We start from the raw sequence: 19999 nt of genomic DNA, 5'->3' as shown, positions 1-19999 counted from the left end.
ATTGAAATCCAAAATACAAGAATGTCTATTGGTCATTTTATTAAATGTATTAAAATGAATACTATATTATATAGTCCGAACTATGGTATTAACTGAAGCAACAGCCATACCACAACAGCTAGGCTTTACCTTACTACTTCATCCAAAACCAAAATATTTGAATAGCCTATATCAGCCACAGCACTGAAAATAAACCTAACTGACTAACTGGAGTTCATGTCTTTTACACAATCTATAAAAAACTTTTATAATTGTTGTCTGATGTCAAGACATTTATATACACTAGAGGGTGCAGTACATTAGCTAGGCAGTGTAGACTTGACTTAAAAAAAAAAATCTCTACTGGAATTTGTCTAAATTATATTCATGTGAATTCAATTAAAACCAGCAACAATCTCCATGTTTGTATTATAATCTACAAGCTGTTTGCACATAGTAAAGTTTAAACAAATGATAAGGTGTGTCATATGCATGCACATACAGTATATACAAATATACATAATGATTTTCAGAATGGTTCATTATCTGGCTTTGGGTAGCCTGCTGATGCTCCTCTGGCTGGTAAGGTTATTCAGCACACAGTTATTGGCTAGAGACACCAGTTTAGAGTTGATTGAATCTTTGCTTTGTTCCCAGTTTGCTCCATCTCCTTCATCTTCGAGCTCTTCTTCATCTTCCCCTTCACTCTCCTCATCACTACGTTCATCTTTCTCCACCTATAAAAGAGAAAATTAAAAATACAAGAATACATGCATGCTGGTGTCTGTAGTAACAACTTAACCTCTTACCTTGCCAGCAAATGCAAATTTGTAAACCATTCGTAGGATGAGATAGGCCCAGAAGATATGTAGGGCTTGCAGAACTAACAGTAAAGCATTGAAGAAATAGTACCCAAAGAAGGGCTCAAAGAAATCCATAGACAAAACTAGAGTTGAGTAGACCACCCTGCAGAGTGAGAGTATGAAAAACTGTTGAATTTGGGCTCTTTGATGCACCAGAAGAATGCAAAAATGGAAAACAAAACTAGGAAGATCATTTAAATATTTGTACTGACCTGAAAGGGAAAACAACAAGTCTTGTGAACAGGAATACCACGGCGAACATGACAAATAATGTGTCACATATGCACGTCAATTCAGCATAGTGGAGCATTTTAGCAGACTGGATTAAAAAACACAAGTTAGACAGTTTTTTACCTTACAACTATAGTTAAAACAAGTTAAGACTAATTTAGTTAACATGGCAGTCTTCTTTGACAAGCATGCAAATATTGCATTTTTGTGGGTACATAATAGAGAGTTAATAGACTTACAGTTAAAAGATTACAGACATTTGTGCTTGGCTGGTTATTTAGAGTATTAAGGAACAGGAATTTCTTTGTAACACTGCAAAGCAATTATCGTTTTCATTTGGGGCATTCATAATGACTACATCCACCACACCTCACATGCCCTGACACGTGCTCTGATTGTATCTTTGAATTATGAAGCAGGAGCAGGGACTTTGTTATATAGACTACAACAATGAGGCTATTGTATACTGTGTACTAGCAGGCCAGAGTTATGATTTCAGAAAACAATAATAGTTTTCAGTGGATTACAGAGGATACACTTTCTCAATAATGAAAAAAACAAAACAAAACTCTTCAAAGTATGTATATATATATATATATATATATATATATATATATATATATATATATATATATATATATATGTATATATATATATATATAATTATTATTTTTTTAATCTAAGGTAGCCCTAAGGTAAAGTATTGAGCTGTATGTAGTTGTTGAACTAGTTTCACCGAGGGTGGAGTCTCACCTCCAGAAGGAAGTCAGAAGAGTCATGCACTAACATCACCAAAGTGCCCACCCTCACAAAGTTGGAACAGTATGAGAACCCAATCAGAAGTATAGTGGCAATGTGATGGATAACCTGCTCTTTGAAGTCCTGTCAAAACAAATGAATTAAAATCATCATAAAAATGCGAATTAAAATAACATATACAGTTCTACCTACTATAACCATTAGAGCGGAACATGTGATATAAAGAGGTTAATCCAGAAACCAGGCAAACCATGTGCAAATATAGACTCACTTTTCTCTTGACATCCACAGAGACGCACAGAAGCAGCGATAAATAAAATCCCAGCTCTAAGATGTAATACCAATAATGAGCATCTGACACAGGCTGCAAAAGGAAAGCAGGATGCTAAGAGTCATACATTTGAATGAGGGACGTCAAAGGTCAAATATAAGTGTTACAATTATTGTCAGAAGAAACACTGCAATTTTACTATGATTCTGAATTGGCACCATAACCAAAAATATAGCAAAATTCACTTTCATTGTCTCTTTCATTTAAACTAGAGTGTAACGGTTTATGAAATAAAATGTTTTGAATGAAAAAAATAATGTGTTACATAAAAAGCCAGTATGAGTATAAAATTAGATCGTAAAAAAAGTTACGATTACTGTCAAAATATTAAACTTGTTTGATTAGTCTGTTAATCTTGACATCCTTAAATTGAATAAACATGCAAAACAATGCAAAGTTATACACTGGACATTTTCCACCCAATGCCAGGGTTATTCCATAGGCACTATGATAGCAAATTCTCTTTATAACAGATAAATTATTTCTTAGGTTAGGTTAGGTTAAGGAAAAGGTGTTTTCTTTAAGGTTAGGGCTTTAGGACAATTTTAGGAACCAGGTCCTGGCAGAACTATATTGGGGAAATAATAAAGTCACACTAACAATATTACAGGAAGTTGGCAGTGAATATTGATGATAGCTTTTTGAAGCTATGGTCAAGATCTCACGTTCACAGCACTTGAGTTCGTGTGTAATGTGTAGTGTGTAAGGTGTGTAATGAGAGAATTTAGGACTAATGTCTCTTTTCAAGGCCATGACCGACAAAGGAATGGCTGCTTTCCCTGTTGGAATGCCGACTTGCAGGCACCCAGCTGTCATCAGATTGACTTTAGTTAAACATAAAAGCCTCTGAAACAGCATCAGAGGAGAGGAAGTATTGGACGCTGTGGGCGGAGTATATACACAACTTTCTTCCCATATAGCTACAGTCTAGACAGAAACCACAAAACTGATATGGTTCAGAATTGTGCTGTATTGTGTTTCAGTGCCATTAATAATGTCTGACAGCACATACATGGTATGTAAGGTTATACATTCTTCAGACATTTGTAGTTCAAGGATGAGCAACCAACTTCCACCATAGATTATGGGCTAAATGTGCTGTAGCAGTTTTAGATTTACAGATTAGATTAAATTAGATTAGAGAGAGTGAACTATAAATTACCCACAGACATGCAGAAATATGACTTTATGACATATTTTCCAATATTCTATTTTTGCATATGTTCAAAACGATATATATATATATATATATATATATATATATATATATATATATATCAGATATCTAGTGGAGATTACATAAGAATACGCAACTGCTCACCTGTTTAGGGTAACCTCTCCAGCATTCTCTCTGGTCCCAAAACCATGGGGCCTAAAGAGAAACGCGAGCTGGTTAGGGCACATTTGCATTTTGTGTATAATGTAATAAAAAACGGTTCTGCTCACTTTAATTAAAGAGCTGAGACCCGCAATGAATGAGACCAGGTAGAAAACAAAACGCCAACTACCCAAACAAAGAGAAAACACAAACTAAAAAAAAGATATGGTTTGGTGAAACATTAATCTGACAATTCAAAATACTTACGTGGCTTCACAGAATTTCTTTGTATTCGTGGGTCGATCCTGATTCCTTCTGTGTCTGAACCATGTCTGTATTTTTCTTTGGGATAGTCCAGATTGCTTTGATAAGTTTAATACCTCATTCTGAAAAAGTACAGTGAGCATTTTTAAACAACAGCAGAACTGTACTACTTTTCCTTCAATCTGAATCTAATTAATTATTTGTGTGAGGGCTGTCTACCTTGCAGTTTCATAGTACTTCCCACCTAGTAATAGGGCTGCAACAAACAATTATTTTAGTAGTCGGCAAGTCAGTGATTATTTATGGATCAGTCGACTAGTCAAAATATTATTTCTATTGTAAATTTAGATTTTCAACCACATTTTAAATTAAATAAATATGGATTACCGACTGAAGACTTCTAAACAGACATTATTTACCAATAAGTCAACTATAGATGAAAATCATAAACTGTGTTTTCTGTTTGGAAATTTTGAATCAATAATTCCACTGTTTTTATAATAAAACGATCTTTTTGTATGTGTTTTACACATAATGTTATGTGTTTTACACATAACAATATGAATAAACTGAAAAGAAAACAGAGACACAGGTGTAAACGGTAGACAGTAGTTAAACACATCGTGACTTGAGAGGATTCAGGTCCTGACAGGTCAAAGGCTCAGTATGTTCACACAGGTGAACTACAGCAAGAAGAGCGTTGAGTAACTGTGGGAATCACCTGTAACTGCCCTGTCTGCACTTGAACCTCACACAGGGAAAGGCAGCTTTAATTATGCATGGGTTGCAGCTTGTTGTTATCTGTGACATTCTGAGGACTTTTTTAAAATTGATTTTAACCTTTTCTTTTTTTGTCTTTTTCAGGGCAGGTTATGTATCTCTAAAATAACGTGTAAAATAATGTGTAATCTGGACTAATGGGAGATTTTTTGTATGTATAATAATTTCCTGTATGAATCATTTTAATATTTAGGCATTATGTTATAACTTCATAAACAACTTGATTTTAGACTAATGCTGTAGACATACAGATATATACATGAATACAGCTGTGTGGATATCACAATATCAAATATATTTTTATGTTCACGATTATTGTGAGACATCAACAAAACATCACAAGTGGTTTTACACTTATTCATGATGAACATTCCAATTGTCCAATTATCATTCCTCTGGTGTCTGATTAGCTTTATAGATTCAAACTTTCTGAATGACATAAGAGATGCTGCTGTGATATAAACAGACAAATAAAACAGGTTGTTTTAATTAACTTTTTTGGTCTATAATTTGCATTAAAATGACTTAGTTATGCTTCTAACATTATAACAATGATTATTTGTTTGTTTTTATGCTCATATAAATTAATTATTAATCAATCAAATAACAGTGACATCCATACACAGCAATAAAAATAAAGAAAGCACTAACTTGTGATGGTTGCCGACTGTTGTGTTTGTAGTACGCCTCCAGCTTTGGTTGAGAGAAGGCTCGAATTCGAACCCGGTCCTTCACACCTAAGAGCCTGCTTAACGGAACTGCAACTACCCTGAAAGACACAAACACGCAATTGGCCTATAGGGTTAACCTGGGCTATATCAATAATAAATTACATCATAAAACAGCTGTCAAAGGTGAGTCGGGGTATTCACCTAAACACAAACAGTCTCATGGGTCTTTGGTGACAGACAGCTTTGGTGTTAGATGACCAAGGGGAACCTGATCTATCTATGTGTTATTGTGATAGGGAGACAGACGGAGCACAGAGACGCAGTAGTGATAAATGAGTGGACAACACATGCACGCCGCCATGTGCAACTCAATCTCGCAGATAATCAAGCCAAAGTGGGCAGGCATCTCAAGCAATGGGACATTACAGTCATGACCCAGAGAGGTGGTGTCAGGTTACAAGGTGGAGCAAGCAGCACTATGGGATCATCACAGGACACAGCTGCCTGCTGTTTGACACGACACAAGTAAATAATACGTTCAAGTTCATTTACCTACGGCTACAATAACAACAACAAAACCAGGAAGGACCTTGAAAAACACCTGCTACTACGTCTACAGAAGCAACAGGTTACAAAAGTACATGTATTGTGTTGCAAAACAAAACCTGCTATCTGGTCATCAGTTACTGGTTTAATAACAACATTAAATAAATAAGATAAATATCTTAGCATACAAGTCTAATATAAAGAAAGTTAACCTGTGCTCTATGGCTAATGATTATTTTCATAACATACTTGAATTACAGTTGTTGGCCCATATCCAAAAAAAACTTTATGGGATGGTTTTACAAGTTTGTAGGTCAAGATACAAATGTTAATACTATTTGGTTGCATTATTGTCATAAGTTAGATAATATTTAACACATAATATCTTAAGGAATTTTACTGCAAACAGCATATTCAGAAATAAGTATTGTTTTATGTGTGTTAGAGTGCATACATGCATGTAATGTTAATTTATTTACAAAACATAACATAGGTTATTGAGCTTTGGTTCTCAACTATGCATTCAGAAAGCTGAATAAGCTCCTCACTTTATGTTGTCACATCACAGACTGTAAAAAAAGTGGACTAAAGCAGCGTGGCATCACCCGGAGCGTTCAGCTCCAGTCAAATGAAGCTTACAAGGCTAGCGGTTATAAAGGCAAATTTGGAGCCAGTTCCAAGTAAACAAAATAGCTAAATAAAAACACCAGGTTTAGGTTAATACAAACATGTTAAAACTAAAATGACAAGGCTCAAAACAGGAGTTACAGAGAGAGAAGGGTGACAATTTTCCAATATAACGTCCATTAGAAACCCCCCATGTGTAAAATATTGCAACTAAAACCAGTTTACAACAATTCCAATTCACTCTGTGTGATGACGGCTCACCAGTTAATGGTATCCATCCCTATCCTCAGTTGTGGTAAATGGTAAATGGTCACATTTTTCTATAGCGCTTTTCCACCTTCAAGGCACTCAAAGCGCTTTACAACAAGGAACCACTCACCCATTCACACACACATTCACACACCAGTGTACGCAGACACTGTGGGCAAGGTGGGTTAAGTGTCTTGCTCAAGGACACAACGACAGCATTCATCTGTGGGAGCTGGAATCACACCAGCCAACCTGTGGGTCAGTGGATCTGACTGCTCAACCTGTGATGTTTTTTTTTTATGTTGAGAGCTGGATTCGAACCGCCAACCTTTGTGCTTGTATTAACATTATTAACACACTAGATTAAAATATTAAAGAGAATATTCTAATATTATGGTATATAAAAAAAAATAAAAGGTAATTGTGCTCCATGTTTCAAAGCATCAAAACCAATCATATATATAAGGCATGAGGAGTCAGTGTGCTGTGTTTGCCAGTCCTAAGGTAACTGCACACAGTAACAGGTAACAGGTAACAGGTAACTGCACACAAAGAGATACGATTTTCTAATAGTTGTTACATACAAGGAAGGAAGACTCTGACTAGTGTCGTAACAAGCAGGAGTTAAAAATGTAGACGGAACCATAGTCATAAAGAAAAACTGTTAAAATTAATATTTGTTATATCTGTCATCATTAGCTTTGTGTTGAAGGCTGTCTGCTCTCACCTCTCAAAGACATATCTGCAGGCGATGAAGGCAAGTGCCAAAGGAACAGTGTAGGTAAGGTCCCGCGGTTGAGGTAACTGCCCCTGCTCCAGGTCCATGTCCAGGTCCTCCCAGCGTGTCCCCGGAGGAAGCCAGAGCTCAGACCGCCAAATCCACTCATTCAACACAGCCTCCATCCTGTGGGAGACTACACAGCCTATAATAACACAAAAGCAATAGTTTAGTCTAGCTACAAATAAAAAAGTACTACATTCAAGAAATAATAATCTCAGCAATAATATTAACACTTTTTATGCTATTCTCAGTGCTCTAAAGAGAATTCCCATAGAATTGCAATAGATAAAGTTAAAACAAGATAAAAAACTGTTGAATGGGGATGGTTCTTTCTAAAGTGAGCAGAAAATAATAATATATAAGAAAACAATAATACATTTTTTAAAATATTTTTTAATTTAACAGGGAGGGCCTTAGGATTATGTGGCCAAATCTGCAGAAAATCAATAAGCAGTCAAGCGGCAACATTCTAGACATATTATACAACTGAAATGACTCAAGTAGACTGGATAATGACACTGCATAATTGTCATCTGTTGTCATTGTCATTGTAATCTGTTAATCAGTTCCTGCTTTACGTGCAACAAAAGCAAGACACATATCACAAAACTATTTGATGGCACAGTCAGTTAAGGCGGAGCCCTGAAATCAGTAAACAACACAGGTGTCAAAACAATTATGAATGAGTTCTGCTTTAAATTAATAATACGTGTGAAAAGGTTTGTTTCATTTAGACCTACACACTGCTAGAAAGGGACATTACTTTGGAGTTTTCTCTGTTAAGAAATCCATAAATGAGCAACACCAAATTACGTTTCTAGTCCTGGATTTTAAAGCAACATTTTAGTAACTGACAAGCCTAAATCCGCCGTAACTGTAGTGGGACGCACTCACACGCACATGCACTCGTCATTTTCGCACCAACGCCATCACAGACTTTGACAGAAAAGTACACATAGGATGCTTTAGAATGGTATTAAAGAGGTGATATAAGAGGTTATAACTCACAAATCCTGATCCTGATCTGATACAGTCAGCGTCACGAACCCCTTACGCAAAACAGCCCAGTGAGTCCAGGACGATATAATCCCAAAACTCTTAACAGTCCATCTCGTCCCAGAAAATAATACAACAGTAGGGCTAAGCAAGTACCTGTCCGTGCTCCTGTGATGAGGAGGAGAGGGGCACAGCAGCAGATGAGAGGACTCACACATGCGCTACAGAAGTGGGCGTGGTCGCGGCTGGAACAGGCAGCAAAGACAAAAAGTGCAGGGTGCAGAGTCGGGTCAGGACAAGGGGCAACCGGGAGAGAGGTCAGCTTTTTATTTCAAAGTGTAAGGGCTAGTAGCAGAAATAACGAAGGTATTTTTCATGAATGCACATAGTTTCTTACTGTTAAATCGCATTTTATCCCAGAAGACTATATCATAAATTTAGGCTAAATAATATACAGGACTAAAAAGTCTATGGTTTAATATAAAGACGTGCTGTAATATTTAAAGATCTACAAAGTAGTAGAAGTAACAGTAGCAGTTATAAAGTTGTAAACCTTCAGTGAAGCCCATCCTTGATTTGTTAATAGGCCTAATTGTTGGCAGCAGCAAATAGCCTGCTATTAATATATCTCTACAGTACAGTAAATGATTGCAGCTTCCTGAAAAGCAAGAAAACACCTATCAATAAATATAGCAGACAGCATAATTATAGTTTGTAAAAGTTAGAGTGGCTTACGCGTTTCCTGACCTATCGAGTGTGAGGTGACCACACTGTTTTAATATTGCATAACACAGAAACAAGCTTTTGTGTCAGACATATAGTGTGTCAATCAGCAGCTACAAAAGCCGATAAGATTTGCGGCAGTCACATGATGATGCTGCTTTTCATACCATATCCACCTACAGGAAGCATACAGGACACTGGCAGGCAGAGAAAATTCCACACCAGGGCTGTTTACATAGATTAGATAAACTTTCCCTTTTCCTTTTGCAAGAGGATGTTTTTAAAAATATTATAAAATACAGAATTGTACATTTCCATCTATAGTGGCCCAGAAGAGTACACTGATCTATATCTACACATAACACACATTACTCATGTCATGTGACTTGTGGAGGAGTGGAGCAGATGCAGGTGTCAAGTTTGGGGCAGCTCTTATCTTTACAACTACAAATAATTATTATGGCACCTGGTCTGTACATTGTGACAAGGGGAACATGCACAAGACTTTTACCCAACTTTTACTTTAGGCTACTTAATTTATTTATTTATTTTTCCCTCTGTTGGGATCAATAGACCTAATTAAGCCATGTAGAATTTTGTAATTTTAACTTCTTTCATTTTTGAAAGGTGTTGAAAACTGAAGTAAGTGCTATAGTTACATCTGAACAGTTTTTAATACTGTTTTGTCAATCCAGGTGTCAATTTGTTGGGTGCAACTGTCTGTACCCAAGATAATTCTTATAATGAGTGGAACATGTGGCTCAGTAAATGTGTGCATGAGTTCATTTCTTCATTTGCAGTTACACTAACGCATGCTCAATACCTCTGATACTGTCTCTGATAATCTCATTCTATTTAATATGTAACTTTTGTTGTTTATGACCCTGTTCCTGAGAAATCTGATTCCTCTGAGCTATCTCTCTCGATATTTTTATTGACCTTTTAAAAATTTTAATAATAAGTAATAGTTATACATTTGGGGTTTAGCAGTCAAATCTTGAGAATTAGCAACCTCCACTACTTGATGATGAATTGATTGCATGCTATTGTTGTGTCCTTGAGCAAGACAAGTCTACTGTATCTTCTACTTTTTAAATAAGAACATATAAAATAGATAGGCATAGTCTGTAGAGTATAGAGCAAAGTGTCCAAAGTATGGCCAGGGGACCAAATATGACCCTCAGACCAATTTTTGTTGGCCCTCATGGATCTTGCTGAATTGGCCCAAATGACCAGTACCCGGGAGGCCCAGGACACGCTGGAGGGACTATGTCTCTCGGCTGGCCTGGGAACGCCTCGGGGTCCTCCCGGAGGAGCTGGAGGACGTGTCTGGGGTGAAGGAAGTCTGGGAGTCCCTGCTTAGGCTGCTGCCCCCGCGATCCGGCCCCGGATAAGCGGACGAAAATGGATGGATGGATGGACCAGTACTTTTTACAGCAAATTTACATTTCTGTCTCTGTATTATCTTATTGCATTGTGATACAGACCCAAATTAGACCTGGAATTAATGTTCAAAGACTTTTTGGATACCCCTGGTCTAGTGTTGCCACTTAATTTATGTTGGTGCAGTATTTCTCGTTAGCGCATAGAGGCAGATCTTGTGTCTCTGGTCCGCTTTGTCTAACATCCGTATGGCATTAATGCGCCCTGACAGCCTCTATCATCCACCGTACCTAGTGCCAGGTGTCAGCTCCACCAACACAACGAGGCTCAGACCGACTGTTCCGTTTAGATGTGCGTATGAGTGAAAGGTTTTCATTCTGCACTCTTCTCTTTTATTCTCTCCTATTTCATGTCTCTTTTTCTTTTTAAATTTTATGATGATTATTTATGTTTTGATTTGTTTGTAGTGTGATTTTAGTTTATGTCTTATCCTGTATTTTAGCGTTTTGAATTACTTTGTGTACGAATTGTGCTATACAAAAAATCTTGCCTTGCCCCTCTTCTGGGCTCATTGGAGACCCGCCAGAGTACGTCCCCTTCTTCCGTGTTGCTTTTGTCTTGGGATAAGTGGCCTCATAGTATTGTACCCTCTCTAAGATCTAAATATAATGGAGTAAATAGTTGGATTGTAAAACAGGGAAAATCACAAAATGATTCCAGAAAGTTGTTGCCAATTATAACTTCTTGCACTTAAAAACACGCTTCCCACCAGCAGAGGGCAGTAGATATTGCAGCATTACCATAGAGAGGTCAGTGTGTTTGTAAAGGAGGCCACGGACTAATTTGGTACAAGCTGAAAATGAGTTCAAGTCTGTGGTTATAATTTTGATAAGGCTGTTTGAATAGATAATGAACAAACCTGCTGCAAATCACTTCTCGGCCTAACAATCACACATCCTGAAGTGGAGGTCGGCATATTTCACGTTCTGGCCTTGTATTTTTCAAAAGCTAAAATCACACATTTTCAATAGGTAGAGGGCATTCATTACTTATTATTTGCAGATGTGCTGTTTAATTTGGATAAAACTCGTCATTATTCTGGTATCTGGATAAAACTCAAATAGCATAAAGGTAATAAACTACACTATAAAAAGTCTAGAGAAGCAATTAATGGTCTGTGCAATTACAATCTTAAGTGAACTAAACTAAGTGTGCAAATGCAAGTGTAGAAAAAAACCCAATTCAACAACCAACTGCAAAAAGTAAACTATATATTTAGTAATATATACATTTAGGAGAAAAAGTTAAAGGGGCACTATACAACTTTCATGATGGGGTGGAGGGTGCCACCTGCTTATCTCCATAGAGTTATTCCTTTGCCTGATATGTTCCATGATATACACTTGTCTGTCTGTAGACAAGAATATGCCACATTCACGTCCAGTTACTGGTCAGATCTGTGGAGAGACAATACAGCTCATAGTAAGAATATGTGTTTAACAGGTAATGCAAATATCTAATATCTGAATCTGAATATATTCAAAAGGTGTACAAAATTCAAAGCAAAGCAATAAAATTTCCATGGAGACAAGCAGGACTGACCCTCCACCTAAAAACCTATTGCACCTTTAAGTTTGAATGTGAATCTGAATCATCTGGACCTTATGTGAAAAACAAAAAAACAAACAAACAAACAAAAAAAAGACAATACAAAGATATAACGGAATTGGTACGCTATCTCCTCAATAATTTATAATGATATCCATGAGCTGCCAGGAGAAATGTAAGGTCGAAAGGTTACGATATAAATAACAGAACAATTTCCTTTACATAATTTATAACATTCAATACAGACCAACTCTTTTTCACCTCTGTCTCTTTCATCATGTCATGTTTCTTTCATCATGTTTCTGGTCTTGCTCTCCTACAGGCTTGAACATGCACCTTCTCATTGTCTTCCAGTGACATCAGACAATTACTCAACACTCCACATCTTCTACCATCATCTCTCTAATCATTGTCATTAGCCCTGCTCCATTAGCGTTCTCCGGCTGCATCATATCTGGCCTCCTCCCTCTCCAGACATGAGACAAGAGAAAATGTGAGGATAACCTAGCACACTGCGTCTGGTGGGGTGCGTACATAATTTTGGACTCTAGTTTGGCTGTTGCTTGTTAGCTCACATCCTCAGAGAATAAACTGTGAAAATGTTTAGTGGTTGATTGAAAGGTCTGGAGATTCCTTGTGTTAACAGTCACCATATGCATATTGTATTTATGATCACCAGCTGTGGTTTTAGTTTCCATTGTTCATGTATTTTCCTGTTGAAATACCTGATCTTGTACTTTACTTATGGCTCCCAGGTTTATTCGTAGTAATAAATCTATAACTTTGTGGAGATGTAGGTGTTGGCTGGAATGAATTTGCTGTGTGACACAAAACATGCTTTAAAATTGGCCTGTGCACTTAGTCTGCTGAAGTATAACATGCTGAAGGTTTTCCATACATGACTTTGACTTCTTGTGGTAAAACGCAATGTCTGTGTTGAGATCTTGTGTTTACGCATCAGTACAGATTTGAACACTTTAAAACTCCACATCCTTGAGAAGAATTTGAAAAGTGCCAAATTTTGCCACACGAATCTAAACAGATGACAAAAGAATTGACCACCATCTCCATGAGTGAAATCTCTTGCATAATTTGGTAAAATGCAGTTATATTAGATACCTCACTCACTCTGCATTGCATTAAAGGTGCACTGTGTAACCTTTTTGGTGCAGGATCTGCTACCTACTTGTCTCCTTGGAGATGTTATTGCTTTGCCTGGATTGTTCCAAGGTATGACATTAAACATATACATCAAGCATATATACATTACAGGTGTTTCTATTGCTTGTCCACTTTGTGATAGGTAGACATGACATTATTCTTTCTGGAATTGTCCTGTTTTGCCAATATTTTACATAAATTTTGTTCAAACTGAGTTTCAAATGTCTCTAACCCTAGGTTTTCTGTGTTGTACAGTGCTCCCCTCATCCTGTACTCTAACTTTCCCGGTTCTTCCAGATTCCAGACTCCATCTGTCTGTGTGGAACCTGGCTGATCCTGGTCAGGAATTTGCCCTATATCACTGGTGCTGGGGCCCGGGGCAGTAAATCACATGACCAGTATGTGGGAATGGCCATAATGAAGATGGACGGGCTGCTGTTAGAACTGACAGTGGGAGCTGCATTCCTAAAACCATGCTTCCACCATTACAGAAATCACAATAGCCAAACTTCAACATGTATGTTTGACTTCAGCGCAATAAAATAAGCCAAAAGAGGTGTCATAGGTGCTAGCTTATTTGGACTGGTGGGGGTTGTAGAAATATAACCATTGCAATAGTACTATTATTGTATGAGCACAAGAGATTTTGTAGTAGTAGCGAGTTATAAAAACATTCTTTACCCTTTTACTTCAATTACATTATTTTGAGATAACAGTACGTATTTCAATAAAGAGTTTAGTACTTGATTACTATAATATTTTTTTTTATAAAATACTTGTATACTTATCTTAAAGCTCTCTGTGCAGAAGATATATAAAGCTGAAAAAAGACTTGAATACAAATGCAGGAAGACCACACACAAGTATCACCTCAACTTTTCCTTTTCCAAGTTTTAGGAAATCACTTCATCCTGATTGGACTGTTGTTTATAACAGAGTATTACAGCTCCTTTAAGTCCTATAGTGTGTGTGCATCAAGTATTTACTGAACCACAAGAATGATGAAGTGGCAGCTCCACAACCTGAAGTCTCTGGGGTTCAATGAGTCTATCAGCCTCTCCTAAACACCCACTCCCATGTTGGGTTTCCATGCTTTTTGGGATATTACATTGACTTGCATGAATTTCTTGTAGACTAACCCTATTCTTAACTGTAATTATTACCTGCCTTTCCCAAACCCAAACCATCACCTATTTCAACTTATAACTTAACTTGAAACCATGTCATTGATCTAATATTGGAAGATTTATATCAAGTTTCTGTCCCCATAAGGGAGGCAAATACCCATGAATGTGTGTATAGAGAGTTTTGTCCCCACAGTGTATCAAATATGCGCCCGTACTCAAACACACACAAATATTGACTCTTGCAGGTCTAAGGTGTCGCCCTGGAGTTGGGCTGGCAGTGCAAACAGCTGGGCTGCTGTAGCACAGCCTTTAATCCTGAAGCAGCCCCCACCCCAAACCCTCCATATGGGGGGGGCTGCCACTTCAAAGACCTGAGGGGGAGCTAAGGTAGGTAGACAAACTATATTATTATACAACTCAGAATGTAGATCTGGAAAGTAACAATATACTTTTACTTTTTAACATATTCCTGTTATGTCATGTTTTGGACCTTATCTAATTCATAATAGTGCATCTTTAGAATATCTAGTTTTTTCCCTCACCCTGCGATCATTAGAAAGGGAAATTATTTTGATTTTATTAGCACTTAGTGGGAATCTTTTAAATGGTGGCTTTATACTATATATATATTATACTGTTAAGTGTTAGAAGCCAGACCACTTCCCACAACATTGTGGTTTTTAGTTTCTTAGTTTTAAAAATGGTTTAATACGTTTACTTTTTTTGTACGCTTCTTGCACAAGCAACAGGTGACATGCTATTAAAATGTTACTATAGTATACTCTTTTGTGAAACCATATAGAGACCCTGTGTCTCCACATGCAAAGACAGCTCTGACCTAGATTTCAATTAAATTAGTGGAAAATATTGTCTATGCTTCGAGGAGGATGTGAAGGAGACAGATATGAGGTGATGCGCTGTAGCAAACACAGCTGGTCCACTGCACATCTCCAGGTCTGACCTTGAGAGACACTGAGGTAATAGTGACCAGGGCTGTAATGGTGTGTCCGACCCATTGTATGCATTAGCGAATAGTGTGAAAATAGACTCAGGACTTCCTCAGATCTTTCTCTTGTCACTTTTGAGAGCTCTTTAATCTGAGATCCTCCCTGCTTTGTGTTTGTGTCTTTTGGTTTGTGTAAAAAGGCTTGGGTGGTCCTTTGATACTTGGCTTTAATAGGCTCCGAACATATGCACTACTTGCCAGAATAGAGCTGTGACTCTAAACAAATGTGGCACTGAGAAAACACGCTATTTGTGTTCATGAAGGAACATGAAATTCACAGCAGTCCCCAGGGACTGTGGAGAACATCAAAAGTCAAGACAATTAACTTCCGCCCTGGCACAAGACTTCACAATTACCAATGTAAAAACAATTACCGAATATGTTCCATGAAACTAAAGTGTGACTAAATTATTCACACGAATGCAAAACATAATCATAATGATTTGCATTTAGTCTATACTAATTAAGATAATATGAGTTAATTTTCTGTATTTTCTTAAAACAACATTCCTAGAAACAGTACATCAACTCTCCACTATAGTCTGGTTATTTAATCTGGATAATTGTATATCTTGTATTTGGTATTTGTCACTTTCAGATGTTATTACATATTCAGAGCAAATGAAGTGGTCCAGATTCATACAAACACACTTAGATGGCATACTTTATCTTTATTTTTCAACAGTACAGTAATTATAGTAATTTGCTTCCATCTCTTTTACAGGAAGGCCACTCATTCAAGGTGAAAACAGCTGCTTTCAAGGAAAAACCAAAAAGTGACAACATAGTCAGGTAAAATACTATTGTGTTTCCAAGCCCTATAATGATGACAGAGCAGTACAACAAACTAAGTGTACCTCAGATTTACTACAGTCCTACACAACTGTAAATTAACTTAGTGAGATGATTTCACACAGATATTCAAACACAAAGAGTACTTCTCATGTTTCCTGACCGTTAAACTACTTCATGACTTTAACAGATATTTTCACCTGTTCGTTGAAAGTGTTACTGGACTATGAGGCAATGTTCTCAGGGGGTTTGGTTAAAGACAGGAAATTAGTCATTGGGCTGTAAACGATGGGTACAGGGCAAAGCTCAGAAAGTTAAATAGCGGTACATCATCATAATATTGTGAAATGTTTGAAACACTTTGGCCAACCGCAGGTTACCCACATTGTGTTCCACTATGAAGTTAACATTAACGATATGTCTGGAAAACAACAAAAGCAAATATGTCATGTGTTTTGGTTTGGTTACCTCTTTAACACAGCATATAAACATACTTAACATGTAGAAATTATAGCTCAGTCAAATGGCCTTGACAGTTTATGGCAAACTTAAGTGCAAAGTTTTAACAGAGAGGAAATGAAACATCAACATTGTAATATATTTAGGTTCTTTAAATAAAATAAGCTAAACCTATTTCCTCTGGGTTGACTCCTTCACAGGGGGTTTGGGCTACATTTCTTCACCTTTGACTTTTCTACTTAAAGCCACACCTCTCTTTTAGACAAAGGCAGACTTACAGTAGAAACAGCTCTAATACTGCCGCACTAATCATTAAATATCTCCATAAATGTCTATAGTTAAAGTTAATATATCTTTCAAATAGTATCCAAACCATGTCTCCCACTTTTCCAAAGGTGTAAAACAAATTTTTTTTTTAAAAACACACTGTGAATGTACACACACTTTACTAAAAGATAACTTGACTCATGACTTGCATCTTACTTACAATCAACTATCCAAAACTAAAACTTTAAACATTTGTGTTGACATATTTTATGGGAACCATATTGTGCTGCTCCTGGTTGTGAGCTGTGGGCTTAACAGTTTTAGGGAGGAATGACCTCACCTCGGCTCCCCCAAGGTTTGAACAGGAAATAGAGAGTGCCGCTGCACCCCCACCCCGCTACGTTCTCCAGAAGAGAAAACATCAGTGTGGAGCAGAGGTATGCCGCCCAAATGTCCACATCATCCAAACTCCCAGACGCACTGCATGTATTTGTATATTTCACTTCAAAACATGATTATCCCCCACACAAGCAAACATGAGATCAACCTTTTCGGCCCCATTTCTGTTGCGGATTTTGAGCCTGATTTTCCTCCTTATTTTCAGCGGGAATTCCTGACGTATTTTGGATTCCTTTGAGAGGGAATGTTTTATGCTTCTTTTAAAATACAAAGGACTTTCACATCTGAAAGCCATTATCCCCTCGCACTGTTCGAAAGCAGGATTCTTTCCACTCTCTTGGCATCATGCTGCAATCTTTTGTTTGACTTTTTTCCATTTCTTTCTATTCTCCAGTCTCTTGTCATTTGCAGTTACAAGGAATCTCAAGTCTCTCCCATCCAGAAAGTCAACAAAAGAAGGCTAAGCTTGAACTCCAGTGTCAAACTCACTATTCTGTCCACACTGTATGTTTTAACAGTCATTTATCCATGGCTGGGTTAAAGTATGCTGTACCTTTTGGGAGTAACATCGTGGGCAATCACCCACCTCTTCCTCTAGTGCTTCCTACAAAAACAGCAGAAGGCATCCCTCCTCATCTCCACTAAACAGACCAATATGTTTGTGCACTGTTTTATGAGATCACATATTTCGATTCTCTGAACACGGTCATTCGTTGTCTCCGCTTGTGAAGTACTTTGAAGTAGTACATTCCTCTGGTACTGCATCACTGCACAGCTGTGAAGAGGCAGGTTGTTATAGTGAGTACAGCTGAGTGGCATTCTGGGTAGGATGAGGCAAAGCATACCTGTACAGAGTGATTCCACAATGGTAAGAAGTAAAATCACAATTTCATTTCATTGTACAAACGGACTACATGATTCTCTACAAGGTTCATCATTTACTAAAAACTGAGCCACAAAGCATGTCATAAAATAATAGTCTTTATTTTGACAACTACTACTATTACTACTACTACTTCATTACTTACTTACTTACGCTACCATCATTGCTATAATTACTCTATTATGGTCTCTAGTTCTATTCTTATCCCAAATGTATTTGCTCAGACATAGGATTTGTTTATATTGGCCAGCAGTTTTCTTGATGTACTGTAAAAGCAGATATTTTGGCTGTTGTATATGACCTGGATATATTTTCTCCTTCGTGATTGCCTTGATTTGAAAGCAATCAGCAATGACCCTATCTTGCTCAGAACTGATTGTCATTAACTTCCAATGCTGCCAATTCAAACATGTGCTGTATGGTCTTATGCTCATGTCATACTTTTTCTTGCTTTGTTAAATGCATTCTCACAGCTCACACTGGGTTGTATTTTACTATTGCCAAAAAAAATCACATACAGTCGCATGTAGAAACTACTACTACTTTCACTTCAGCCCTGAGGCAAGGAATTTTAGTGCACTACATTCTCATAAAAGAGCAAGCGTCTTGCAACATTGTCGGGTTACACGCTTGTAATAATATTTATGCTGTAACCAATGTCGTCTGGGGCTTTTGTGACCTGTATGTGCACTGGATCACCCCAGTGGGCAGAAGTACAGTATGACTAATTCTGGCACTCCGTCTTTTCTTCGCTCACAGTGTCATGGAAGTGATTTAGAAATACAGCGATCTCCTGGATGGGTTGGACATGTTCTTAGAGCTCTCATAAGCTCTGGTGGTCTCCCCTGGTTTGATGTTTCAGCATAAACTGGGCTGCATGTCAAGAATGCATCCAAAAAGTCAAAATTTGAGCTTTTCTTTGGTTTGCTCAACCATGTTGCAAGGAAACTGATTTGAAACAATGATCCTGGAGACTTTGATTTGAAAAGTGTTTGTCAATGAATGTTGTGCATTTAGACCATCCATTATGACAGTTGTATTTAATCCAGATTCTCAACTTTAATTTCAAATGTGTAGAGGTGGTACTACGCCTGGAGACTAGACTTGTCTGGACAATGTGAAACAAATGGCTTTTCTTTGTGACAGTCACTAAACTGTCACAAGCCTCAAATAAACACCTCTTTCTTGTGCTGAAAAATAACATTTGACTCAGCACAATAGATCTTTTTCACTCTTGAGTCATCAGTATGTGGGATGGAAAGACAGCAGAAAGACAATTAATGGAAACTAATCATAGTATGTAGTATCCCTGTGGATTTCACTGCTGTTACTTATTGTTTAGGCAAGGTTAATGAACTAATAGTAGAATGTGGTCACAGTTGTCCTTTTTGGTGGTGGCTTAAGTTAAGTTTATTCCTAATGTAAAATGTAGATTTGGTCATTTTCTAATCCTGATTTAATCTGGGTCTATTCCAAATTTAGTCCCAGGATTATACATATACCTGATGAGGGGTTTTGTTTTGCTGTTATTTTGATGCACCGTTTGTGTAAGTGTGAATGCACCCATAGAGTTTAGTATGCTTACTTTCGCCCTTGAGAAAGACCCAATAGCTCCAGTAAAGATCCTACAGCAAACTGCATGTTCCCCATTAGAACCAAATGCCATGTTCAACAGCATGAAGCCATCATGTGTTTTCGATGTGAGGCGAAGTCTGTCTGGGGCTACACAAAAATGTAGCCATGCTCAAATCTGATTGAATGGGAATGCTCATGCTTACTATTGTTTAAACATATGT

General features: G+C 37.4%; 2 protein-coding genes across 3 annotated transcripts in view; one reads left to right on the top strand and one right to left on the bottom strand.

Annotated features, from left to right (window-relative positions):
- Window positions 1–22: 22 nt before the first annotated feature.
- On the bottom strand, window positions 23–8625 carry LOC129412141 (ceramide synthase 2-like). 2 transcript variants are annotated; one of them, XM_055165231.1, is made up of 11 exons: window positions 8552–8625; window positions 7346–7541; window positions 5177–5294; window positions 3749–3867; window positions 3610–3667; window positions 3485–3535; window positions 2104–2196; window positions 1827–1955; window positions 1055–1161; window positions 789–945; window positions 23–716 (listed from the first exon to the last, which is right to left on the bottom strand). In XM_055165231.1, the coding sequence occupies exons 2-11, from the start codon at window positions 7519–7521 to the stop codon at window positions 522–524; spliced, it is 1203 nt and encodes a 400-aa protein (XP_055021206.1). In that variant the 5' UTR covers window positions 7522–7541; window positions 8552–8625; the 3' UTR covers window positions 23–521. The 2 variants fall into 2 exon arrangements, with proteins under 2 accessions (XP_055021206.1, XP_055021205.1); XM_055165230.1 differs by having other exon boundaries at window positions 8408–8590.
- Window positions 8626–14710: 6085 nt separating this feature from the next.
- The window catches only part of LOC110160066 (fibrillin-2-like), a 57575-nt gene continuing 52286 nt past the window's right edge, over window positions 14711–19999 (top strand). Inside the window, 3 exon segments of the mRNA XM_020924673.2 lie at window positions 14711–14784; window positions 16128–16195; window positions 17240–17358. The gene's annotated coding sequence lies outside the window, so the exon portion shown is untranslated.

This window comes from Boleophthalmus pectinirostris, unplaced genomic scaffold, assembly GCF_026225935.1.
Source record: "Boleophthalmus pectinirostris isolate CB_2022bp ecotype Guang Dong unplaced genomic scaffold, ASM2622593v1 HiC_scaffold_7, whole genome shotgun sequence".
NCBI lineage: Eukaryota > Metazoa > Chordata > Actinopteri > Gobiiformes > Gobiidae > Boleophthalmus > Boleophthalmus pectinirostris.
Note: the sequence above shows the minus strand (reverse complement) of the source record. Positions and strands in the feature narration are given on the sequence as shown.